The 27,205-nt window shown below is 35.7% G+C and overlaps 2 protein-coding genes across 3 annotated transcripts; both read left to right on the forward strand.

Annotated features, from left to right (window-relative positions):
* Positions 1-2,307: 2,307 nt before the first annotated feature.
* LOC145694791 (uncharacterized) lies at positions 2,308-21,920 on the forward strand. Of its 2 annotated transcripts, XM_081771436.1 has the most exons (9): positions 2,308-2,400; positions 9,509-9,708; positions 12,687-12,777; positions 14,213-14,331; positions 15,477-15,613; positions 16,223-16,289; positions 19,260-19,425; positions 19,937-20,126; positions 21,782-21,920. In XM_081771436.1, the coding sequence occupies exons 1-8, from the start codon at positions 2,319-2,321 to the stop codon at positions 20,032-20,034; spliced, it is 960 nt and encodes a 319-aa protein (XP_081627562.1). In that variant the 5' UTR covers positions 2,308-2,318; the 3' UTR covers positions 20,035-20,126; positions 21,782-21,920. The 2 variants fall into 2 exon arrangements, with proteins under 2 accessions (XP_081627562.1, XP_081627563.1); XM_081771437.1 differs by lacking the exons at positions 19,260-19,425; positions 21,782-21,920 and having other exon boundaries at positions 19,937-20,123.
* On the forward strand, positions 20,972-27,156 carry LOC145660908 (uncharacterized). Its single transcript, XM_081726341.1, has 4 exons — positions 20,972-21,025; positions 21,782-21,947; positions 24,384-24,523; positions 26,821-27,156. Exons 1-4 carry the CDS (start codon positions 20,972-20,974, stop codon positions 27,154-27,156), a joined length of 696 nt encoding a protein of 231 aa, XP_081582467.1.
* The last annotated feature ends 49 nt before the right edge of the window (positions 27,157-27,205 follow it).

Consider the following 27,205-nt stretch of genomic DNA (forward strand, 5'->3'; position numbering starts at 1 on the left):
TATAACCATATAAGGTAATAGAACCTCATCAAAGGGAAGAAATTGGGCCAAAAACCAAACACATGGTACAACATATTGCTTATGTTTATATTTTAGCAATTTTGTACCCCTAAAAGAGAACGATGTGGACCACCCAAATTTATCATAATACATGTTGAGGCCTGTACTATGATACCGAATCCCCTCCCGGGGTGCATCAATGTACCTATGTCTTATGATAGGGAATGAACACCTATACATTACCATATAAGGTAATAGGACCTCATCCAAAGGAATAAATTAGGTCAAAAACCAAACACGTGGTACAACGTAATGCTTACGTTTATATTTTGTCAATTTTGTACCCCTAGAAGGGAACGAGGTGGACCACCCAAATTTATCATAATACATGTTAGGGTCCAGTACTATAATACCAAATGTTTAAATTGGGCAATTTCCAAAATTTAAGGGGTGGGCCAAAGTACCCCTCCCAAATTTTTAAAGGAGTGCACAAACATACCCATATCTTATGAAATGTAATGGACCCCTATACATGACCATATAACTATATAGGATAATAACACCTCATCAAAGGAAATAAAATCGACAAAAAAAAAACAAACACGTGGTACTACGTATTGCTTACGTTTATATTTTGACAATTTTGTACCCCTAGAAGGGAACGAGGTGGACCACCCAAATTTATCATAATACATGTTAGGGTCCATTACTATAATACCAAATGTTTAAATTGGGCAATTTCCAAAATTTAAGGGGTGGGCCAAGGTACCCCTCCCAAATTTTTCAAGGGGTGCATTAATATACCCATGTCTTATGAAAGGTAATGGACCCCTGTATACGCCCATATAACTATATAGGATAATAACACCTCATCAAAGGGGATAAAATCGACCAAAAACCAAACACGTGGTATAACGTATTGCTTACGTTTATATTTTGGCAATTTTGTACCCCTAGAAGGGAACGAGGTGGACCACCCAAATTTATAGTAATCTCTATTAGGGTCCTATACTATAATACCAAATATATTAAATGGGCAATTTCCAAAATTAAAGGGGTGGGCCAAAGTACCCCTCCCGGGGTGCACCAATGTACCTATGTCTTATGATAGGTAATAGACCCCTATACATGACCATATAACCATATAAGGTAATAGGACCTCATCCAAGGGAATAAATTAGGTCAAAAACGAAACACGTGGTTGTACTAACAATTTGGCAATTTCGTACCCATGAAAGGGAACGAGGTGGACCACCCAAATTTATAGTAATATATATATATATATATTAGGGTCCTATACTATTATACCAAATATGTAAAATGGTCAATTTCTAAAATTTAAGGGGTGGGCCAATGTACCCCTCCCAAATTTTTAAAGGGGTGCACCAATATACCCATATGTTATGAAAGGGAATGGACCCCTATACATGACCATATAACCATATAAGGTAATAGGACCTCATCCAAGGGGATAACTTGGGTCGAAACCAAACACGTGGTACAACGTTTATATTTTGGCAATTTTGTACCCCTAAAAGGGAACGAAGTGGACCACCCAAATTTATTATAATACATGTTAGGGTCCAGTACTATAATACCAAATATATAAAATGAGCAATTTCCAAAATTTAAGGGGTGGGCCAAAGTACCCCTCCCAAATTTTTAAAGGAGTGCACAAATATACCCATATCTTATGAAAGGTAATGGACCCTATACATGACCATATAACCATATAAGGTAATAGGACCTCATCCAAGGAGATAAAATCGACCAAAAACCAAACACGTGGTACAACGTATTGCTTACGTTTATAGATTTGGCAATTTTGTACCCCTAGAAGGGAATGAGGTGGACCACCCAAATTTATCATAATACATATTAGGGTCCTGTACTATAATACCCAATGTTGAAATGGGTCAATTTCCAAAATTTAAGGGGTGGGCCAAGGTACCCCTCCCAAATTTTTCAAGGGGTGCATTAATATACACTCTAAAAAATGGTATAGCTGAATTGACAATAAAAGCATTGTTGATGAGTATTGCTAATTGGTAAATTAATATTGACTATAGTATAGTTGATGTATAAATACTGATTTGTTATTTATACAACACCTATTTTTTTGGTATGGCTGTGGTAAGAAAAAAATATTGCTAATATTAGTATGGTTAATAATATCATGCATATTGTTTATATAACCAGATTATTTAGTATTGCTAAAATAGCGATAGCATTATGGTTAGAATGGCTATTACAATATAAAACTCTTGTTATGGCAACTATGCGAAATCCCGCCTTTTACGAGTTGTCATGTAGCCGCCATGATAGATTCTATAGTTAATATGAATTACGAAAATATGTTAACAGACTGGGGTTTAGAAACCCTAATAATGAAATTTCAAGGTAAGTGGATAGTCAGTAAGTTTCAATATGTAAATTGAAGATATGTATTTCTAAATGTTTATTTGAATTGTATTGCGCACAAGCAACAAAATTCCCTTGTACGAAATAGTATTATTAAGCATTTATGACGCTTCCAAAATATTATTTTTATTATCACCAAATCAAAATACTTTAAAATAGAGACACGATGTGTTCACGCAATTGAGGGTAAGTTTAGAGTGTCTAGCCCGTTTTTACTCGTAATTACGATATTAGAACCTGTTTCAGTCACTGTTCTAGTCTAACTAAAGTCTTACCAGGTAACCTAAACTAACCTAACCTAACAATTTTTAAGGTTTTAACTGCATTTTCGTAGGTTGGAAACTGGAGGGGCAAATCTAAACGTAAGCCCGAAAATGTACAGATGAAATTATATAAGGTATAATAATGATTTAAGACTTCTTGTAAGATGTTTGTGTGAAAAGTTGAGAGAAAGGTTATTATTAATGTGAGAGTTCGTACTATTTGGAAGAGGCTTAAGCTTTTGCAGAACGATTCGATGCTTGAGGATCATAGTGATCCTATGTTGATATTTCTACGTTGAGTTTTACTTAATTGGGCATTTATTCCGTAGTTGGACGTCCGATACTTTTCTACCAAAATTGCGTAAAAGCTATTAAAATGTATAATTTTTCAATTTCGCGAATTGGGAGAAAGTGTAGGTTAGGTTAGGTTACGTTAGGATCTATAATAGAAGTACCCTTCGACGGGAGCTTCACGAAATTCAACACTGTCAGATCACATCCCGTACAGCGATTCGGTATATTACCCGCAATATTGATATTATGAATGCTCGTTACTTTCCCACAATGCAACTATTCGGTTACCTTGCGCGAGGTAGTTCTCTTCGCTCGCTTAGTAGTCCCATGTTTATAACCAATTATATATAACAAATAGAGAGAGTGTTGTTGTATTATCTTTATATATTATCAAGCACACAAACGATCAAATTATACGTATCTTCCGTGCAAGTTTCAAAATTTTGCTGAAAACGGACGTCCAACTTTGGAATTTAACCCCTTAATTGTTATACTTTGTGCCCTTATTAATTTCTACAAACAGTACAGATGGGATCAAGAATTTTAATAATAATTCACCCTTAATTTTTACTAATTAATGCTGAACAAGCGACAGCGAGTGAAAGTATGGTTAGATAGGCTAGTTTAGGTATGTGTAGCAAAAAGAAAACACGATAGGTTACGATTTAATGCTTTTTAAGTGTGCTTCTGTCGCTTTCAAATTATTACAGAAGGCCTTTCTCTTTGTGTTACACTAAGTGACACCACCTTTGCACTTTTAATTTAATTCATGATGGTGATGTCAAACTTCAAAGCACATAAATAACAGGTTTTGCAGAAACCATTTTCTTTTTAAATCCGATATTTTGTTTGAACCAGTTCATTTTTTTTAAATATATTTAGGTTAAATTAAAGTGGAGTAAACAAAGTCCCTATTTAAAACTAAGTAAAGGTGGGGCGCTGATTGGATTGAGTGCTCGGTTTTGACCTCAAGAAGTGATCTAACCCGATCAGACTCGGTCAGAGGTCAACTAATTCCTCAAATGATGTACCAGTAGTTCACAAATTATTTACCAGTCAGCCCATTCAGCAGTACTGAAGCTTGACCTAAGTTTAACCGTTCAGTACCTTCGTACAAGGGACCATGATCTAATGAAACTAATATATAAGCCTAGTTGATCTCACAGTTTACTGAAATTAATCAAGTATTCATAATGATTTTGTATGTGATTGTTCCCACGAAATGGAGCTTATTTAGCTTTGGGGTTAACTGGTGTATCACCGGAACAGTTTTAGAAAATTTGCCGGGTCACTTGGAATTTTTTTTTTTTTTTTTTTTTGTTTGTTTGTTTGTTTATGAGCAAGAATAGTGAAAGTCATGTAAGGGGAATAGTAAAAATGAAGAAATTGGTTATTTTTGATGTTGTAAGCGACACTGTATGTGCAGGTGGATGGACCATTTCGCGGAGAGATATAGTTGTTATGATGTAGTGGGGCGAAGAGGAGTATGAAAATAGCTCGTGTATGTCAAGGCTGTCACATGTCGTGTGTTACGTACATAGAACTGTTCAAAAATAACGAGCGACAGTTGTTGAAATTTTGTGAAAGACCAGTATACTGGAAAGGTTGACGGTGTGTGGAAAATGTGGAAATGAATTGAAAATACAGAAAGGAAAGGGAGCGTATTATTTTACAGCGTCAGGGAAGAAGGAAAACCATTTAGAGGGCTATTTAGCTGAGTACTTGTTTAAGGAAAGAAAACCCCAAGAAACTGTTGTTCACGATTTTGAAGGTGTGACTTCTGTTTTTGCAAGTAAAGCATTATTAGTATGGCAATTGCTATTGAAATGTATATGATTGCGGAAACCAGATGTTTTCAGTACCCTCGCTTACGCGTGTACACATCGTCGCTGACGCGCCTGCTCCCTTCGGGCACACTACCGCGCTGGTCCGCTAGCTCCGCCCTACCTTGGCTCGGTTAGATATCATTCGTGCACTTAGTGGCCACCTAGCACAAGTTGGTTTGTGTTTTTTGCACTGTAGTTTTTTATGCCCTTATCCTAATGTGAGGTAATCTAATGTAAGTTAATGTAGTCCAACGAAATATAACCGTATACAGTACATTTTGGTACTTTTTTTCGATTTTAATACTGGTCCGGCGATGCGGCAGTAATGCCTTAGCTTTGTAATAAGCGAGAAGAAAATATAAACGTCATAGAAATTACAAGGTTCTAGAACGCATGTCCCACTTCCCATTTAGCTGTAATAAAAACAGAAAACAACGTATCCTGCGGTCTTCTAACCCGCTTTCACTTGCTGACGCTCGCTAGCAATATTCTGTGAAATAAAATTTAAATTTTGGTACAGAAAGGAACCAACCTTGCTAATCTATATGGGAAACTTGTGTTCTAGAACTTCTCCTTAGCAATTATCTGGTTCACACGTTGCATTAGAGCGTACGTTAAGTTAGGCTAAAAGCCGGAAGTTTCAAACTTTTCATCGTGCCATTAACTGACAAAACAATGGAACTGGCGGTTGACCTGTAAAGTTGAAACTTGGCATACATATAGCCTTCAGAGAAAAATATACATGATTTTTTTTTCTTTTTAGTAGGTGAAAAGGAAGAATGAGTAAAAATCCCATCTTATTTCGGTGTACTTTAAAAAAAAAAAAGTCTTAGGAAATTGTATTTGAGTAAAAACTTTACATTCGGTATTCATGTAGGGTTTTCATAAAATTAACTAAGTAAATCACCAAAACTATACATTTCCTAGTTCAGTGAGGTTGTTTGGAAAAGTGAAAAATCTTCCTTTGTTATTTATATGGAGATACCTTCTACAGCCCAAAATTATTAAGTCAAATGATGTAGCCCGAAGGTTAGAGTGATGCAGTTTGGCATGTTTGTAGCCTTCTGGAAGTAACTCACAAAAAATATCAAAAGTAAATATTTTTAGTTTTTAGGGTAATTCTAAAATAAAAAGAAAGATTTCCGGTGCTATTTAAATGTATGTTTGTTTTGGACATAAAATCTCATGTTTTAGGTAATTGAAATTGGAACAAAAGTTTGAAATTCGGTATGCTTGCAAGCTTTTGATAGCGATATGCAAGTTAACCAAACATAATATCTAGTTATAGAGTTTTTAATTTTTTTATTTTTATTTATTTATATATTATTTATTTTAGAAAACTGAAAACTCAGTTATTTAATATTATATCTTCTACATCTCAAAATGCTTAGACTTTTCCTGAACATCTGCGGATGACATTTGGCATACTTGTGGGTTTATAAGGTGCGAGACCTCCAGCTAGCCGAAGGCTAGTCTTCAGTAACACGCACAGCTGCTGCACATGTTGGAATTGGAAGTCATCGATTGCGAGGAAAACAGAGCTAGTTGACATTTGCCTTCGAGTTTGACCGGGTTACTGTTTTTTTCTAAAGCGTTCACCTCCGGTGCTTGGGGTCCCTGGTTCGATCCCAGCTCGCGCCGTGTGGACTTTGTGGTGGACAAACACCGTGCTCGTGGGTTTTCTCGGGGTTCTCCCGTTTCCTCCTACTCTTCATTCCACCATTTCACTCATCTCTCATCATCACCGTCTCCTTTCGCCTAACCGGCATAACCGTGGGACGTAAAACTTATAGATTTCATTTTTGTTTTTTCTAAAGGGGTTGAAATCGAGCTCAATAGCACCAGTACCCTCAAATTACTTTATTCCTTTTTTTAAAAAAAAAAAAAAAAAATAGTAGGGGTCATCGTTATTCCACTTTAAACTTTATTTGTTGAGATTACATATTAATGAAAATGTCTGGTCCATATATACTTATTCAACAGTGAGGTTATGAAGGACGGGAAATACAGTTTAAGGTTGGACCTGAATCACTACTCGGTTTACATCCAAGAGAAATTGTTCTTTACCTGGACTTGAACTCGGGATCCCTTGATTAGGAAGGCGATGAGTTTATAGACTAAACCTTAGGACATGTGACAGAAATATGTTTAACCGATTTGCATACTTGTGCATATTTTCCGTCACTTCAGGACAACTGCATAAGTGAAATCACTTTACAGACTTAAAATTGAAATAAGGGGACACGGTGGCTCAGTGGTAGAGCGTTCACCTCTGGTGCGTGGGGTCCCTCGTTCGATCCCAGCTCGCGCCAGTGGGCCGTCTGTCGGACAACACCGTGTGCGTAGGTTTTTCGGGGTTCTCCCATTTCCTCCTACTTTCTCCATTCCACCATTTCAGTCATTACTCATCATCACCGTCTCTCTTAGCTTCGGTGTATAAACGTGGCACGTTAAACTAAATATTTCATTTCATAATTGATATAAATGGACAATTTCAAAAGATTATACAGATTACAGAAGATTACTTTAATTCAAGTAGTTCACTGCATCCGAAGTACAGCGTCCTAATTTAAATTGCTTAGAAGTGAATAAAGATACTAATAATTTGTGTTCACTCTGGCTGTGAACCATTTATTTTATATTTTTGGCTTAAACCAATTGGATTTTTTAAAAATTTAAACCATCTTGGTTTACACCAACCAACTCTGATAGATAATAATCAAAAATACACACAGCTAGTTTTGTGACTGCTTCCTTGAGTTAGTTACGTTTTAATTATATTCGTTTCGTGCCTATTCATTATTGAGGGACTTACATATCCAGATAGTTTTGTGACCTCTGGCGTAGGGTAGTTACGGTTAGGTTATGCTCGTATTGGGCTGTTGCGTTTTGGGCTACCAGATAGAGATTTCACTTCCGAACCATAGTGCAGTCCAACTCTAAATGCAGTAAGATGTATTATTTCTACACTGCTTCTTACCGGGACACTAGCTCTTGTATACGGATCTTGAACAATCTTCCTGTACTTTACTGGAGTTCCATTTTCCTTTCATATACCTCCAAACTTCCTGACTTGGTACTCTTTCTTACGTCTTTGCCCATTCAGTAAAATACTGCATCCTTATTGCTTTCCCTGACGCTTTTCCATTGTTTGCTTTAATAAGATTGCATCTACGGGCGTCGTTAGCGTGACGGGGACATGCCCCCCCCCCGTAATTTTCTGTGTCGTGTATAAAGTTACCAGCTGGTCAGTATTTTATTTATTTTTTTTTTTTTTATTATTATTTGCACTGCATGAGTTACGGTATATCATTAATTTATTTCGATAAAATTAAACCAAATCATAATATGTAATTAGAAAATAACTTGCACATGTGAGATATATCATGTGTCCCCCCCCCCTTAATATTTAAGAGCTAATGACGCCACTGATTGTATCAGTTGTACTCATCTGTAGCATGGATTCAACTGTTGTTTTTCTTTCTAAATCTTCATCGTCCAAGTGTTTATTGTATGTGGCATCAGCTTGATTCCTCGGTAATTTTCACAATTTTGTACATCTTCCTTCTCTTTGTATATAGATACAGTACTACTCTCTCTCTCTCTCCCCACTGACTTGGCATTTTTCTCTTGTCTGTAAACTGTTTTCATTAGATCCCATGGTATGCGGTAGGACAACTTCTGGTCCTAAGCACCCATGTTTTAGCTTGTAGTTGCTTTCCCTGTCTTCATTTTCTTTAAAGCATATTCTACCTCTTCTCAGCTTATTTCTGAGATCACAATAACTGTAACTCCCAAGATTTGGTGTTCCATTACAAAAGACCTGTCTTTGGTTTTCTTAATTTAGCAGCTGTTTCTTTGTTGATTCTTCTCCATCAACATACAGGGCATAACTGCGGTACATGAAGCTAGATGTTTATACTTCATTCCTGTTTACTCAATTAAAGATATTTTTGCAATAGTAATTATGCTTTCCTCATTAGCATTGACAGATCCTTCATTCCATTCACATATTGAAGTCATCAAAAGTAAGATTTTCCGAAAGACCAAACAAATGAAGAAATAATATCAAGAGAAAAGGCACAGAACAGTACCTCCTTAGTTCTACTTTGCCCCTTCAGGACAGACCTTCAGTTATTTGTATCCCAACTTCCAAGTAGAATAAATACTTTTTGTACATGCAATCACTAAGCTGTATTTCCGAATAGTTTTTTTTTTTTTTTTTTTTTTTTTTAAAGAGCCATTTGGCTTAAAGAAGCTGACCCACAACTGAAAGATAGGAATATGGGAAAGTTGTCGCTCAGGACCTATATTTTAAGATGCTAACCGGTTTGAATGACATTGAAGAACATAGCTAAGACGTGACAAAAAGTTGAACATATTTGTATAATCTGCCTAATTTTATCATGTCGTTTTATAAAATTAAATTGAAAGAATGAAGAGTTGCAGGATTCATTTTTTTCTTATTTCAGGGAAGTTTTATTCATATTTCTTTATTTCCTTAGAGCTTCTTCACATCCAGTTTGTTTTGCCTAGCGCTTGTGGTGTGAGGAGTGACGGATTCGATTCCCGAAAGGAGCTCAAAATTTATGTTCACCCAGCATCGTGTACCTTAGATTCCGACATAATCTTTATATTGTTCGTTAAATAGGAGCTTTGTGCAATGTGTGTATTTCATTGAACAAACATTTGTTATTATTTCAGAGGAAGAAATCGATGATGAGGCATTCGAAAATTTAACTGTGGATGCAATAAAGGAATTAATTCCTAAAGTTGGACCACGAATGAAATTTATATCAAAATATAAATTGTACAAGGAACAGAAGATGAAATCTCCTACTTCTTCATCCCCTGTGTCTTTCCTGTCACACAGCTCAGAAGGCAGTACCTTTAGTGATAGCGAGGTAGAAATAACTGATATCTTATTATTTTTCTCAAATATAATCGTACTTTGTTATCATTGTACCTGTAATACCGTATTCATAGGTGTATTGTCAACCGTATTACGATTTTAATCGGTAGAGAAAGTGTTGGGTATAATACTCACTATTTTTTTTCAGCAAACTGTTTTACTTGTAAATATAAACACCTTACAGTGCCCAAATTAAAATATACGCGCCTTTGGCGTTGGAGACCGGGGTTCGATTCCCGGCGGGAGCTCATGAGGTTCGGATTCCTCGTTAATCAGTAGGTCCACTTCTCATATAGCCTCGCTGCTGAACGGGACGTTAAACTCAAATTAACCCAAATTAAAATATCTTGGTAACAGTTTCAATGTACTTCTGACACCATCCTCAAATAGAGGAATAGAATGAGAAAAGGCTACCACTATTTTCCCATTCTATTCCCTCTCTGAAGATGGTGTCAGGAATATACCGAAACTGTCAGGAAGATGTAATTTTAATTATTACACTTTAATGTTTTAAAATTTGTCTTTTGCGTTCAGTTACTTATGGTACTTGCATTTTGTAAGGATTAGTCCGTGTCAATGTGTAAGTGTAAAAGTTGATGCTTCGCAAAAGAAAGAAAAAAATGAAAACAATTTTGTACGTTTAATTCACTCGTAAAAAATATTAGCAAGCTTTTTCCAAACCCAGTCATACTATTACTAACTCAGAACAAAACAAGGAAACTAATGATTTAAATCTTTTCTTTGTTACCCTTCTAGTTTTTTCAAACTCGAGTGCACATACGAGGTCTTCAGTGCTTGTGTGGTTAGTGACGCGCCTTTGGCGCGATAGACCCGGGTTTGATTCCCGGCGGAAGCTCATGTTCCGATCCGACATTAAGCTGTAGGTTCACGTCTCATATAGCCTCGCTACTGAACGAGACGCTAAACTTAAACCAAGAAATCGAATGCACATACTTTCTTCAACGGCAGTAAATTAATATTCTGAACGAAACGTTAAATTGTAATCCATTTCAGGTGATTCCAGGAAAAAAATCCGTAAAAGAGACAATGTTTAAAAATATAATAATCATCCATGTAATAATGTTTGCAATTTAATACTTAAATTATAGCGCACAGTGCAGCAGTTTTACATGTATTTAAAGATAGCAGAAAAATGTAAATGTAAACTTAATTGCAAGTTTGGTAAATGAAAGAGATACAATAACTTACGAGTACGAATATCATATTGAGAGCCCTAAATGTAGCGAAAGTCCCGAAATGACGGTTTGATTTGATTCTCTAACAGGTTCTTCTAGTCTTAATAAATATATCTCTGTTTCACCAAGGTATATCTCTGTCCTTAACTGCATTCGACTTGATAGATACCAGATTGTTTCAGAGGGTCAATCCTCTGAGAAATATATTATGTTTTCTGAAAGAATATCGGAAGCGTCGATGAAATACCTTCTGAGAATAATTTTTATTTGGTTAGATAATATTGGAAAATATGGAATACCTATCAAGTTTCTAGTTAGTTTACTTTCATTTTTACAATAACGCAAAGATTGAACAAGTTAATACAGCCAGTTTTTTCAAGGTGCGGTGATCATATCAATTTTCATGCTCGATGTTGTATTGCAGATCGTGATTTTGGGTACTTAATGTAACAGCAATCAAAATAGTCAAATGTCCCTTTTTACTAAGTTGAAAGACATAGATTTGGCCTTAGTGTAAGTTATTTAGTTAATTGTAGTTAAATGTCCCATTTTAGCATTGACGCTATATTAGACGTGAAACTACATTTTAAAGTGAAATCAGAAACACTGTAATGTGTTCGTTGCTCTTCCACTGATAATTGAACCCGGGACTGCGTGAATTATTCACGCACTGTATTCACTAACAGGCTAGGAGGGCTTCAATGTAAGTTTTGGCATGATGTTACTAAAATGTATTGTATTCCTCTATCCCCTTTTCATCATTCTCTCCATCCATTCTTTATCCCCATCTCTTCTCTTCTTTCCTACGACTTTGTTACAAATATTACTACTTGCATCGACATGGTATGCAAATTCTGTCGGTAGTGAATTCAGTGTGAAATGACCTAATAGCTATTTTTCCACCATCCAGAAACCAAGAAAGTTATCTACGTAAAAATGTGTTTCTAATTATATGAAAACGTATTCTTTCCATTGGTTATGGTTCCAATTTGGTGCAAGTTTGGCAACATAACCATTTTGAGATACGAAGAGCATTCATTTTTCACATCTTGTACTTTTCCTTTTTATAAGATCGCATGCCCCTAAAACAATCTGTGCTTCAGATTTGAGGTTTTCTTTATTCTATAGTACATCTACCATTTTTATTTATTTCAAGTATCAGTCTACTAAATTGACTTCATACACCGTTGTCACTCATTACACTTGCACACACACACACACACACACACACTTTGTTTTAAGCAAACTTTGTGAATTTTATGTACAAATTCTGCGCATCCTTGGGAATTGATGACTAGCTCTCTCTCTCAGGTAGCAAGTTTTGAAGTTTGTTAGACCTTTCAGTGAACAATAACAAGCACTTAAAAAAAAAGTACTTATTGTTGCTGTTACAAGGGTTATTTTGAGATAGCCGGACTACAAAAGACTAATCTTCATTTTTGTATCAGGTAACATTGGAGCAAAAATTTAAACAAATTATAGATGGTGGAGTGGGGACCATTGGTTCACTTAACATGAAATGCCACAAACAACTAAAATGCATTAATAAAATTGACATGAAACTGGTTATGATCAGCACACGTTCAAGAAAAGGCATCTTGAAGTTGTTGAATCTGTGCGTTGTCATAAGATAAAAAATAAAAGTAACGGCAATCAACAGTTGTTAACACTTTAAGGGAAATTACGCGCGTACGCAGTTGCGCTATGTAATTATATGCATTTATGTTTTTTAATCATTGTATTTAATGAAGCTAATAATAAACTTTTATTCCAGGTGACAACTATTTCCTTTTTCCCTAGTGTTGGTGGTGGAGATAGGATAAGCAATGCAAATGGAAGCACATTGTATTGTTACGAGGAACCTTGTGAGTAGATTGTAATTCTATCTCAATGACTTACGTAGAAAAGTATTTTTAATTAGACACATCCAACTAACACCGCTAGAAAACATGTTTAAACATTTATTTTCGGATTAATATTTATCTGTTTTATTGCATGAAAATGAAAAATGAGCATGGAAAAATGGTAATAGTTAAAGATAAGCATTTTGTGTGCTATTGCAGTTAGTAGATAACCGAGCGAGCGTGTGTGAGTGGTTAGCGTATGCAGAGGTCCCTGGTTCGAATCCTGAGGCAGGCCATCGTAACAATTGTTTTCCAGGGTTTTCCTTAGTTTCATTAGGCATATGTCTGGATGGTACCTTGAGTATATGACCCGCCTCGCAGACTTCGAAGCTCCTTTCCTTCCTTTGTTGTTATTTGTTTCAATGTGAAATGCCTTTCGGCTGTATTTGGAATGTTGTTAATAAATAGATAAGATAATTAAAGGGTAAGTGTCCCAGTCGCTCGTATAAATTGAAATAGCCCTTATTTCGAGAACTTTCCTACCGTCCTCCCGCATATGAGAAACTTATTATAAAATGCAAGTGACTTTTAACTGAATTTTTTTTTAAGAAAAAAGGAAGAAAAGAAACAATATATACTATTTTTCTTTCTTTAAACAGATTCCATGATCAAAGCATCAGGTTGCTGAGATACTTTTCCTCAAATTGTTAAAAAAATAATGTAAGACACAGTGATGCGATGAGCATTCACAAGTGAGTTCAATTGTGTCTTCAAATGAATATATAAATATTATTAATTTCTTCCTTACTTCTTATTTCTTACCTTGAGTTGAACATCTCTCGCATTTTATAACATGATATTAATATACAGAAGATTCGCGTGAACATGCCAGTCGAAAAGCTCTTGAAATACTACACTACTATAATATATATTAGCAATTAGGACAGTGGTAAGTTGCGTATTCATATTTTATGATTTTAAACTTTTAATTATATATTCCAGTAGAGAAAATTATCGTTTTTCGGATGTAGACATTATGTGAGTTCCCTTGAATTTTATTTATGGCCCTCTGACTGGGACAGAGGTGTAGTGACCTGGAAATATTTCAGTTCTTGCTTCCATTATCCTGGTACGACTAAGGAAAACCTCCATCAGAATGGCAGTCCGAGCAGGCCACTTTTGTTTCAATTCACTTTTAAAGCGTGGGTGCAAGTATTACTTAAGCGCAGCCGTTACACGGGTATATACGTCCACTCCTGGTTTTGATTTGTAAAAGAAAATATGTCAAAGTGTGAAGTCCTAACGCCAGCATGCATTTCTGTTTGCTTAGGGTGATTGCTTTTACGTGTAATGAAGGTACTTCAATTAATTTATTTGAGAGAGAGAATAAGGATAGGTTAATATAGAATTCTTACAGCATTATTTTATTTATTTATTTATTTATTGTGTATTCCAGTTGATGTACTATGTGGTTCGGCAGGATCAAGAGATACATCCACAGATGTAGATATCTGCAAAAATAGCCCGTTGATGGAAGACCCCCAAGTGAAGGAAAGTGCAGCAAAAGAGGAATTCGTAAGTTTTCACAACACATTGTTCCTGGTGTAAAATTACCTTGTATTTCACGTAAAGAGCCCATGAAATTGATGAAAATTCACATCCAAAGATATATTTTCACTTGAATGGTTCTTCACAGATGAAATGGACAAATAAAACTTATTGTAAGTGTCCGTTTATCCTCAAAGAGACTATCTATTCTTCGTATTTCCATAGAAGATTTACGTATATATAAGTATGTTGGTATAGCTTGTGTAACCGTTACTAGATTTAAAGTTTAATTTTCCAGATCGTAATAATCAGTTAGTCACACATCTTTTATGACCGCAAGAGTGAGCATGTGTTTGGTAGGACGAACTCAATGTAAACATAACTCATATTCTTTATAACCTTATTTAATGTACTCATTTGATACCACATTCATTCAAATCGGCTCTTGGACTGTTATTAAACTCTTCTACGTGTACGTTATCAGACATGGCGTGGGTGACCCGGGTTCGATTTCCAGCGGGAGCTCATGTGGTTCGGATTCCACGTTAATCAGTAGGTCCACGTCTCATGTAGCCTCGCTGCTGAAAGGGACGCTAAACAAAAAACCAACTCTACGTTATCAGGCAGGACGGTCGCCCTGCAAGCAAGGCTTTAAAAAGTAGATCGACTAGTGCTTACGCTTCTAGGATAGAAAAAATGGCATTTCGGCGTTGTTCGTTTACGAAAACTACGAAACAGATATGAATGAAATTTAAAACATTTGTTTTCTGGTAGGAAAGATTGCAAGTGACATCAAAATAAAATTTCCATGTGAAAAATTGTCAAAGTTGTGATGCGTTGAAAATGAAATTCTTTTTCAGGTAATCACCAGAGATAGCAAAATAATAATAATAATAATAATAATAAATAAAAATAAAAAAAATACTGCACCCATTTCGACGAAATTTGGGACATATGTGTACTTTTACACATACATGCTCATGCTAGTTTTTGTTTTTCGTAGAAAACAATAGTTTCTTTTTGTAAATTTTTGAAATAAAATACGTCTGGTTATACGTATTCACGTTTATGTGATCTTAACATAAGTGATATCAAATTATTTTATAGTTTTGCTTTTGTTGTTTAAGTTTTGTTTTATTTCAAATTCTATGATCACAAGTACCTTGTTCTAGGACTTGCAGAAGATTCTGAATAGTTCACTGCAAGGAAAAGAAGTATTATCTACGCACAAGAATTTGGGACATCTTAATAGCAGAGCTCGCAGTTTATTAACAGATGTCATCGTTCGATATATTAGCGCAGATAAAAGGTACAGATCGTTTCGTTAAATTTTGTGGTATCGTATGTTAAAGATAATGTAAATGCAATAGTCTTAAATATTAAGTAATTGCTGTCCTATACATTTATCGTCTTCACTAAGAATTCCGAGTAGAATCTCGTTTTCACATGGCACATATTCGACGGTATTGATTGCGTTTATCACCGTGACAGTATTTTTCACTTATGATCTATATTACAAGTATGTTTGTAGTTGTGTTTTTAGGATTAATTTGGTCTCAAAATGCATTGAAATTATCAAAGCAAAAGTTCAAACGCATTAATTCGTTAGTTGCTCATTGTGGTACACAACAATATGGATCAGTTGGAATTTGAAAGTGTTCTGATGACTGCATAGCACCCTTTGGATTGATTAATAACTGTTTGCAGTAACTTGGAACATGTTGAGTTGTATTAAATATTACAGTTCGTTTATTTGCCTGACTTAATGAAACTAAACATTCACTTCTTTCTTTAGTGCCAGTGTTACAAAATTTATAAACAAGTGTTTTTTTTTCCTCCCCAATGGAGCGTCGTCTCTTAATATTTATTCAAGCTTCTATGGGAATTGCTTTGTGAAATTTCATTTTTTGTCTTACAGGATCAGTAGACAGTCATTCATTTCAATAAGTGAGGCGATTGTACGATTGTTTCCGGCTGAAAACAAGGTTTGTGTAAAATTCAGTTAGGTGAGGGAATTCTTGTATATTGCTAATTTTTCGTTTTTCTTTGCGTTCACTGGAAAAAATTTAAAAGTCGTGGAGTATTTTATGATTCTTTGAAGAGTGTTCGGAAACCATACTGACAACTTTTGGAGATAATAGCTGATGTACTTCTAAGCAAAAATGATCCCATAGGAATATGTACAATTTTCAACGGTCTGATAGTTACAGGTTGGTAAATATTTTATACAAATTTGTTCAGGACAAAATTTTATTACTCATCCTGTATGTACTTTAAAGAGATGACGCATGGCGTATTTGAACGGCAATGGAAGCACCTTTCCACTGATGTATATATGACGATAGTGGAGTTGGAAGGGAAGTTGTGGAGGAAGAAAAAAACTCTTCATTTTAATAAAAGTAGTTCGATTGTATAAGGACAATTTTATTTTTCTTTCTGATACTGTAGTATATACAGGGTGGTGCATTTAAAATTTGCCACCCTCTATATCTTTGAAACGACTGCGAATATGAGAAAAGGCAAAAACACGTCTATCATTATTTTAAGGGGCTTGAATTTTGAGCTATAAAAAGTCCACCCCAGGTACCCCCCTATGGAGGTACGTGGGTCAACTTGAAAATTTTAAATGGTAAAGGGGGTCGAGTGATATATCGTTGGAAAGGTCTCGTCAAGAGAAATATTTTGCCGAAAGTTTCAAGTCCCAATGTTGACCCTATCCTAAATGGCGGGGGTTCCCATTTTGTGTCCATAAAGTCCGTTGGCACCCAGTGTATCTTCGAAACGACTGTAAATATGAGAAAACACAAAAACATGTCCATCACTATTTTAAGGAGCTTGAATCTTGAGCTATAAACGGTCCACTCCAGGTACCCCCATATGGGGGTACATGGGGTCAGCTTCAAATTTTTAAATAGCAAAGAGGGTCGAGTGATATATCGTTGGAAAGAATGTGAACCCGAGCCATTTTAGATGGAGTCAACATAGGGACTTGAAACTCTCGGTAAAATATTTCTCTTGTCGAGACCTTTCCAACGATATATCACTCGACCCCCTTTGCTATTTTAAATTTTCAAGTTGACTCCAGATACCGCTATATGGGGTGTTTAGGGGGATCTTTTATAGCTGAAAATTCAAGCCCCTTAAAATAATGATGGACGTGTTTTAGCGTTTTCTCATATTCGCAGTCGTTTCGAAGATATAGGGGTGGCAAATTTTAAATGCATCATCCTATATATATATATATATATATATATATATATATATATATATATATATATATATATATATATATATAAAATATAAATTTTGCGACATTATTCAGCATAAAAATTGAAGTTGATGCGTAAGTTTTTGTCGTTCCTATTTGGCGACAGTGTTGGCAACCGTGTTTCTTGAAGCTCTTGGAAGAAAGATATTTTGTTCTGAAAATTAGCTTCATGAGGCTCCTTCCAACGCAACTATCGTCACGTGCCATATACCCTTGGAAAGGCCATTCTGTCACCATTCAAATGCATCATAGATGACCTTTAGAAAAAATACAGGATGAGTAATACATTTTTGTTTTGGAAAAATGTACAGAATGGTTACCAACCTGTAGGTGTCAGGCCGCTGAGAATCGGATATGTGTAGAAGCTTTTTTGCTTAGAATTATATTAACTATCATCTTCCGATTTCGCCGGTATAGTTTCTGAACACCCATTGAAAATTAGACTTAATTGTATTAATAGTTATTTTATCATTGTCTTCAGAACAAGGAGAAATTTACAATTTAACTTACAAGTGAACGTTTTCCATAACTTATCAGAATACATTTTTCAATGCTCATTTTATTGAAGTACTAAAGGAATCCAGAAAAAAAAAAAAAAAAAAAAAGAAATTCCAATATGTCTAATTTACAGCATATATATACAGTGAAACTTGTATAAGACGGAACGTCAAGGAACAAAATAATTTTCCGTTGTATGCAAATTCGAAAAGTTAAGTTCTGTAACAATAACTGCTGGTAAAAATAATCTCGTAGTACTATACCTAGGTTAAAATGGTTGAGGTGAAAGATTAATTAACACAAAAATGTATTTACAACATAAACTCAATTTACAAAGTGAACTTATTTGAATAAGACAGACGCTTAAAGTAGAAACTACAAGTATGTATTATTTTATTATGTATTTCCTCTCACATTCCTCTACATTTTCACCGCCTTTTAAGGATTGTTTTCATTTTCTGGGTTTCAGTGTTGGAAATTTGCGTTTGCAACATTTGAAATGAACTTTATATTTTACAAACATTGTCTCTCTTTCTCTCTTCAATAATCGTATTGTGTCCTCCAAAGTAACAATAACATTTGTTTTTGCCGTATTTGTGCTCAACACTGGGCACACAAACACGCCACACTGAAACCACATTTTCTGCAGCAGAAACAATGCAAATTTTCAACAACTGGTCTAAATATCTATCATTTTTTTTTTCAAAAATGACCGAATTCTTGGAAATGCATGTGTAATGACGGAGTAGCAAGCAGTAAGTCTTTAATTTATAAAGAAAGTTTTGACAGTAGAAAAGTGCTTATGTGTGTATCAACAAAAACAGGAAACAGGTAACTTAAATAACAGAAACATTATCTCCATTCTTGTTCACGGCCGAAAGATCTTAACTATTGAAAACAGAAGTTCAGTAGTAACGCCAACGCAGAGACAGACAGACTATAGTGCCCCTACGTTTCGAGCTGGCAATCAGTTAAGAGAAAAATCTTTACCATATGGCAAATCAGACAGAGTTGCCGGGACTAAAAACTATTCATCTTCGGCAAATTTCCGGTTTATATAAGTTTCGTTTTAAACAGGTTTCCATGTATTTTGTTTCTCTGTGGAAATAATATAGTTTAATTGTAATTTTGTGTTGTGCAATAGGATATCAGGACTGTATAATATAACAGTGATTTGTTTTTCAAATAGCATACTTACTACGTCCCCTATAAAGTTGCTCAAGGGAAGAAGGTTTTGGCAAGAGGGAAACTTTGGGACAGATATTGCAACACTAGAAGGTATTTGCGGCAAAGTGGTGTTTTGCCTTTGAGAAACCGGTGTGCAGCTACAACTTCTACCGAAGTCGATTTAGATGGTGCGTTCATAGTTTTTTTTCATTTATTTACTTTCATGTTCATAAATTCTGTATTCTAATTTTATCAGTAAATCACGATGCATAGTGTTTTATGCTATCTTATATTCAGACAAGGGTACAAAACTTCCTAAAAGAGATGCGTGCCGATTTTTTACATGGTTGCACATATTCACGTATTATGGTCAATCAACAGATTCACAGTTCAAGGGCACTACCTTCATTATAAATCAACAAATTTCCGTGAATTTGTGCAATCAGTATATCTGCTGTTCATCTGTGTGTAAAACTCTATCACTGCTTTCATATATTAACGGGACGTTTTGTAAATACATGTTCCGAACACCTCATATGACAATTGTGTTCAGAAGTATAATACTGTCTGTTTCACATGTTTATTGAAATATTATTTCTTGTACTTCTGTCCTAGAAATTAATACATATGTATTTACGTATACTGAGTATGTACGTTTCTTTCACACTGAATTATGTAGATGGTGTCCTTTATTTTCAGAGTCCACTGATGAATTTGCCGAGGAAGCTCTCACGTGGTTGAGAAATAATATAGAGCCATGGGAGAAAGTGTGTGATCTGTGGAAACAACGACATTAAATCGGAGAGCAAATTACATTCAGTCAAAGAAGGATATCAGCTCCTACTTCAAGGAATTTCCTGCTTTAAAACAGCCTCTTGGATACACACTTGTAAGTGTAGTGATATTGCTAAGAAGTTTACATCTTTCTATTATTATTTTATGAATGTAACCGAAGAAAGAAAATACCTTTATATTATTTTATGGAAGTGTAATTCCGTATCACAGAACGAACTGTACTTAAAGGAAAATGAAAAAAAAAAAAAAAAAAAAAAAACGCGTAACAAAATTTAATGAGTTAAAAAAAATCATGAACATAAGGGTCTTATGCTGATGCGATATATATATTGCGAACACGGCAGTTTTTCTTTGCAAAAAAAGCACCTAGCATGAGGCGAGAGAGTTTATAAGTGTTTTTCGGTGTATGAAGTTGTACCCTGTCTTGCACTATGTTTCGGAGTTTTTCGGTTCTAATTTTTTCCTGTGAGTAAGCTGATGGACGAGATGGTGCATCTTGTAGCAGGTAGAACGTTTAGTAATTCTGAGAAAATCAACCGGATTTTCAGTACACCAAATCCTGTATAGATTCAGAAATAATGAAAAATCAGAGTGAAAAAGTGCGAGTGGGCCGAAAATAGATCTTTTGTCTTCGACGTACAATGCCAATAAGTTAACCTCTACGCTAACCAGCCCGCTCCCCGATCAGCCCCACATCCTCACTCTTGTTGATAATGTTCCTATGAAAACATTTAATAGTTTATTTTAATTTACAAATATACCAGCATCAGCGGCAGAAGGTTCAGAATTATGTAAGCTTACGTTAAAGACACGTTTTTGTGTAATTAAAAACAAACCAATGTATAAAACAGTTACCAGAAATTAGATAAAATACACGTGCAGTACATGCGCGCAAAGATTTAAGAAAGAAAAAAAAGCTTGTAAGAGCTTTCACCTTTTATGGCTTTGTTAGGCAGGAAGAGAAAGACGAAAGTGGAAGAAGAAAGATACAGAGTAAGACGAGTTACGCCATATTTCTGGGGGGGCGCGGTGGCTCAGTGGTAGAGCGTTCACCTCCGGTGCTTGGGGTCCCGGGTTCAAACCCTGCTCCCGCCGTGTGGACTTTGTGGTGGACAAACACCGTGCTCGTGGGTTTTCTCGGGTTCTCCCACTTTCTTCATTCCACCATTTCATTCATCTCTCATCATCACCGTCTCCTTTAGCCTAACCGGCATAACCGTGAGACGTAAAACTCAAAGATTTCATTTCATTTTGCCATATTTCTGCTAGGTGCTATGGTGGTCATGTGATCACGTGACTGCTGTCAAGTACTCATACGAGAAAGTAGAGAACCTTGTGGAGAAATCACTGTTGGTATAGGTGCGGTCCTTGTGTCTTTCTCTATTTCTTATTCCACTTTCGTCTTTGCGTCCCTGTATGACGACTCCATAAATGCGAAAGCGCTTGGAAGTTTGTTTTATATTTGCGTGTATTTTATCAGTTCCACTCTAAGTAATTGTTTTTTACATGCCTACTTTGGGATTTCTTTTTCAATCAGACATAGTATTTTCTGAAAATGGATACTATAGTGGGGTGAATGCCATTGATGTTCATAACTTGATTAAAAACGCTCTGTTGAAACAAAGATTATTTAATGAACTTCAAAGAAAACTATACTACCAAACTTTTGTATAAAGAGAAGAAAGCATAGAACATTATATCATCAAACAGCGTTAGGTATATGTGACAACAATTTCTTTTACTTTTCAGATCGACATTGATTTTGGCCAGTTATATCCTGGGAAAGATATAACATTTTTTTCAACGTGGAATGCAGACTTAAAGAAGATTCAGCATATACTTACTACGACCAAACAAACAACAAATGACGGAGCCACATTAGTAGAACTTTTGCTGCAGGAGAACATCAGGGAAGGTAATTATTTTTCTTATTAAGGGGATCTTCTACCTCTTCGCTTATGTTTCTAACTTCCCATTTGAAAACATGTAAATTTTAATATGGTAATTTCTAACAAAGTATTGTAGGTAATGACTTGAAATTTTTAATACAAATAGACAAGACCCATATAAATCCAACCACGGTCTCCAATTTACGTTACATGCGTTAGATTAATTGCAATATATTCTTCAGTAAGTTTGGCAACAGAGAATAAAAAGTATGCTGCAGAGGGAAGAGGGCTGACCATCTGTTTGCTTGTTAGCTGCTTTAAAAAGAGCGCTCTTACCAGAAAAATCACGTTGTGATTCTCACTTCTCAGTGGTTAGAATGGTCTGGACTGGAAGAGCCCAAAACCACTTCTTTTTTCCTTTCACGGTTTGTTTGTTTCTTCCACCCCCTGCTGTCACAAGAAGACAACTTGTTTCGGAAAGCATTTTGAATTAGTAGCGAAAAGCCAAACGAATGACACCACGGACGGATTAAAGGGAGGGGCGGTCACTCCCTCCGAGAACATTTGAATACTTTGAATAATCGGAGTAAGAAACTAGAAATTGCGTAATCTAATAAGAAAAGTTTGTTGAAGTATACAAATCAAGACGCATTTTAAGTGTCACAGCATTGTACTCTCATCCCCTCCCCTCCAAATTCCCTTCTGAAGAAGTTCTCTTTTGTTTCTCTGTTCCATATTAGCCTTTACACTTACACTTTCATTATCCAGTATTGATTTTTACCATACCATCTGCACAGAAGGCGAATAAGGTTTACGAGTCCTTCCTGCCCCCTTTTTTAAAAATTGCTAATTATAATAAAATTTATCGAAGTGCATGGAAGTAAGTTGTGACTGTGGAGAAATGGTGTACACAGTGTTTATTATTTCATTAAGTATTGTTCACTATAATTATTAAAACGCAACACTGTTCAGCCTACTCCCGTAAGCAAAGAAAAGATCAATTACAGCTGCTCCGGCAATTTTCCCTTGTCTCCTTTTAGTCGTAAGTCCGAGCAGAATAAATCAAAATCTAGAAGAAAAATAAATGATAATTGTAAATCGACAACATATCGAGCACTTAAAAAAGCTCTGTTATTCTTTTGTTTCATTATTGAGCTCAGATCACGAGAAATATTTCAACTGCTGTGTAGTAATTGAACATTTTTCGTTTAATCTCCCAAAGAGTCTGAAATACTGACTTCAGTGACCAGTTTACATCGCTGAAATCAGTATTTACTTGAATAACAGTATATGAAGAAGATAGATTCAGTAGGGTTAATAAGCAGATATGAAATCCCTTTTGTAGCAATGAATGAAACTAATGTTTAGAATTTGTGACGAAAGAGCTTTTCCGCAGCGTGTAGTCTTTAACTTGTTAATTGTCTATTTTGATTCATTAAGCTGTTCAATTTATCTCTTTTTATCCGTATCTGTTGCAACTTCCCAAAGAGAAATACATACGTTGACTTTAACCTTTGGTTCTTGAAATAATATACTTCATGTACAGCTTTTATACACGTACGTATAGGCGATAGATAAGTATCGTATTAAGATTAGTTTTCACCATTATTTGGACCCAATATTTGCATATAAGAAACATCGCATTATCCCTTTGCCGAATCTGGGTGTAGTTACAAAAGATGATACTTTTTGTGTGTGTTTTTTTCAGACTGCTGTCCATTGCTTACAAAATGTAATTTCCTTTTTTCTTTGATTATTGACTTAAAGTAATATACAGTATTCATTGCGTATCACAGAGCAAACCTCTGCAGGTATGAGAATGAATGCAGTAAGAAAGTTAGCACTTACATTCAAATAAATTAGTATAAAGTGGTCCAAAAGTGGGCGTACCCCCCTTTAGTTTCAACAGTATAGTGTTAGTTATGGTAGAATGTCTGTACACAGCTACCTTGAAGTCGTAAGAGTCGTAAACAAAGGTATGATCACCATCCATGTCATAACACAACTGAATTCTGCACAAAGTTCTGGCAGATGTTTTGCGGAGATACTCCGGAGTCAACGAGGGTGAAGGCGTGTTCCACAGCTGCTCGTAATTCCTGCGTTGTGTGATATCGAGTGTTTCTTACGTGTTGCTTCATGAAAGCCCAGGGAGCATTGTCTGATATCGTCAGATCGGGACTTCTTGGAGGCCTGGCAAAGAGCTGGATGCACAACCTCTTCCAATCCAGCGGCCAGGAACTGATCTGATAACTGTTACCAAGCAGAAAACAAATGGATAGCAATGTTGCCAGACAATGCAAAGGAATGTTACCAGACAATGCCAAGCAGTGTTACCAAACAAATGTAGGTAAAACCAAAAACCGTCAGAAAACACCAATTAGAGGTACGCCCACTTCCGGACCTCGCTGTATAAGCGTAAATTAATTACCTACAAATGTTCTTGATATTTCATTCTTTTCCAGATGCCAGAACAGTCGTAATATTAATACTTCTTGGAAGATATTTCCCATCTGTGACCACGTGTATCAAAAGGAAAGACGGAGGTGGATTATGGAAACCTTCCAAATACGAGGCACAGCAAGGATTCCTTTTTCATGTCAGAGTATGTACCATTATGTAATATAATGTATTAATATCTACACTTGATTACCACGAAATATGTCATTAACATTTAATTAGTGATTGGAGAATGGAGAACATTGCACGAAACCTTATCGAACAAACAAACAAACAAAAAAAATCAGCTTTTCTGGAAAAACTGCTATGCTCAAACAAAAATATTGTGTAAGCAAACACCATTTTCATCAAACCACGATCCACTTTGACTCACCACGTGTCACCATGATCTACTGATCTACTTCGACCTACTGACCGAATATGTCGAGAGTGGATCAAAGTGGAATGTGTTATATTGAGGACTACAATGAGTCAGTTGTTATTGTTGGGTTAGGGTAGTCATACGTAACAGTGGAACATGGAAATGTAACCCAAGATCCACTAAAGTATACTCAAAATTATCCCCACGTGATCCATAGCCACTGACCCGCTCCATCTTTGATGTGCACTCAATTGATATGATTACCATACCATATCAAGAGGATCATATTGGTGGTACATGGAAACAAAAAAGTTTGTTTAAGAAAAGGCCCCCTCGGGACAGCACGCCCTTGGTGGAGTGAGCTATCAACCATATTTTGCAATATACATGATTCTTCTTCATGCAATTAGTAAAGCATATATCAGTGTATGTGACGCGATTTGTATCTTACGAAAATATCGTGAACCTAAGTTGTGTAGATAGAAAGGAATATGCATAAAATAGGAAAACACAATATTTATTAGTCGCTAACGCCCTCGCCTTTGGTGCGAGCGGTTCTGGGTTCGATTCCCGGTGGGATCACTCGATCAAAGAAGTGTAACAGCTTTTTCAGGCCAATCATCCTGAGTGTTTTTTCCTGGGTTGAGTGAGTTTTTTTGTTTTTTAATCGCGTCGGATAATATAAACACAGTGAACGATGCTAAAAATGCCGGGATGGTACCTAACACACAGGTCCCAGACCGCTTCCTTCCCCATCCATTCCTTTCTTGCTTCCCCTCTCTCGGATTGTGTGCTCTCCGAGGGACGACATCCCTCAAACGTGACGAACTTAAGGCCGACCTAAAAGTTACTCCTTCGTTGCTAGTACACTTATCTCCTTTGTTGGGCGACTGCGTTCGATTTCCCGGGAGGAAGGGGGAGGGGATTTTAGGATGTTATTCGTATTTTCGGTTCCACTGTAGGTTTATGCCTTATGAAGTTCCCGTGATGAAACCCTATATTCCAATAACAATAGTAAACGTAAAAATGCTGTAAAACTTTCGGTGAATGCTATGTAAACTTTCTAAAACATAAGTAGAGGTTAAATATGTTTATGGTCATGGATAAAATGTTTACTTGGCTCAAAACAGCTTTTTCCCAGTGCCTTTAAAAATGTTCTTCATTCAACCCTTCAAATATTGGAACTATGATAGCACTCCTTTCTTCATTTTATGGCATAAATAAGTAAGAAGTGTTTATACTCGAGGTAATGATATGTGTGTAATATCAATCTTATAAAAATACTAAACAGCACGTAGGAGAACGGCAGCAACCTTTTCGCGATCATTATTTTAAAAACTAATTCATTGATATTGTAGCATCCTTGCTTTTCAAATTTCCGCAAAGGTTTTTCTTTCTTCTTCCTGGAGATTTGTAACGTCAAGAATTGCGGTCATTGACGTACAGGATCTAAATTTATTTTATCTTTAAAATATCCGTGCTTACTTTATGTCTGGATGTGATTCCAAGTTTGCCACATTTAATTGAAATATTTATTACTGTAAATGTAAACCATTAAGTGTAAGCTTAGGACAATTTTATTGATGTCGCAGTTATCTATTCACGTAACTACTGTCAAGTTTATAAGTGCAATAATTCAGATTGTTTTCTTTGTGATTATTCTCAAACCTTATACTAAAGGTTAGATTCCTCTAAGGAACTTTACTTAATTTTTCCAGAACTTTTCTTAATTGCATCGGATAATACAAACACAATGAACGGTATTAAAAATGTACAACTCAAGGGGTATAATAATACATTCGAAATACTGTCATATTAACCTATATTAGTTTTCAAGACATTTCATATCGCGTAGAAGTGACTCGCGTCAATTATGACCTCATTACATTACATTTCTAGTATAGAAGAATGCCTGAAAACAGTTGGTAGCAGTTTAATTGGATTGCTATATATATTATTGGTGCACCTCGTGTTTAAAATACAAGCTCATTTTAATTATACGTGTATTTGTAGTTTTTGGAATTTGATAACGTGTTAATAGGTGTGTAACGTGATAATAATTCTGTGTACATGACTTACAGGAAGCGTCCGATCTTCAAACAGAGTTAGAAAGGCATCATCTAAAGATGCAGCGCTTTGGATGTAGTGTGCAGCCCATGCCCGTCGTTGTCGCTTCAAAAATAGATGAACCTCAAGCCTTCTACGTGAGTATTGAGGATAATCTCTACAGAGTTGAAACTCCACTGAAAGCAATCGATAGCACATTCAAGTCGTTTCAAGTACTGGATGCAGAATATCCGAAGGAATCGGAACAGGTGTGGACATTTGTGCAGAAACATATGTACAAAATTGAAAATGACTGCGACAAGAATTTTCCTTCAGTGAACACGCTTATCTCTGAAATATCAAAGGTGTAATGGCGGGAAAGGTTGTTTTCCGTTAATCATTTAGTTTGTAAAATAGTTT

Source organism: Thermobia domestica, chromosome 9 (assembly GCF_964235325.1).
Source record: "Thermobia domestica chromosome 9, izTheDome1.hap1.1, whole genome shotgun sequence".
Lineage (NCBI taxonomy): Eukaryota > Metazoa > Arthropoda > Insecta > Zygentoma > Lepismatidae > Thermobia > Thermobia domestica.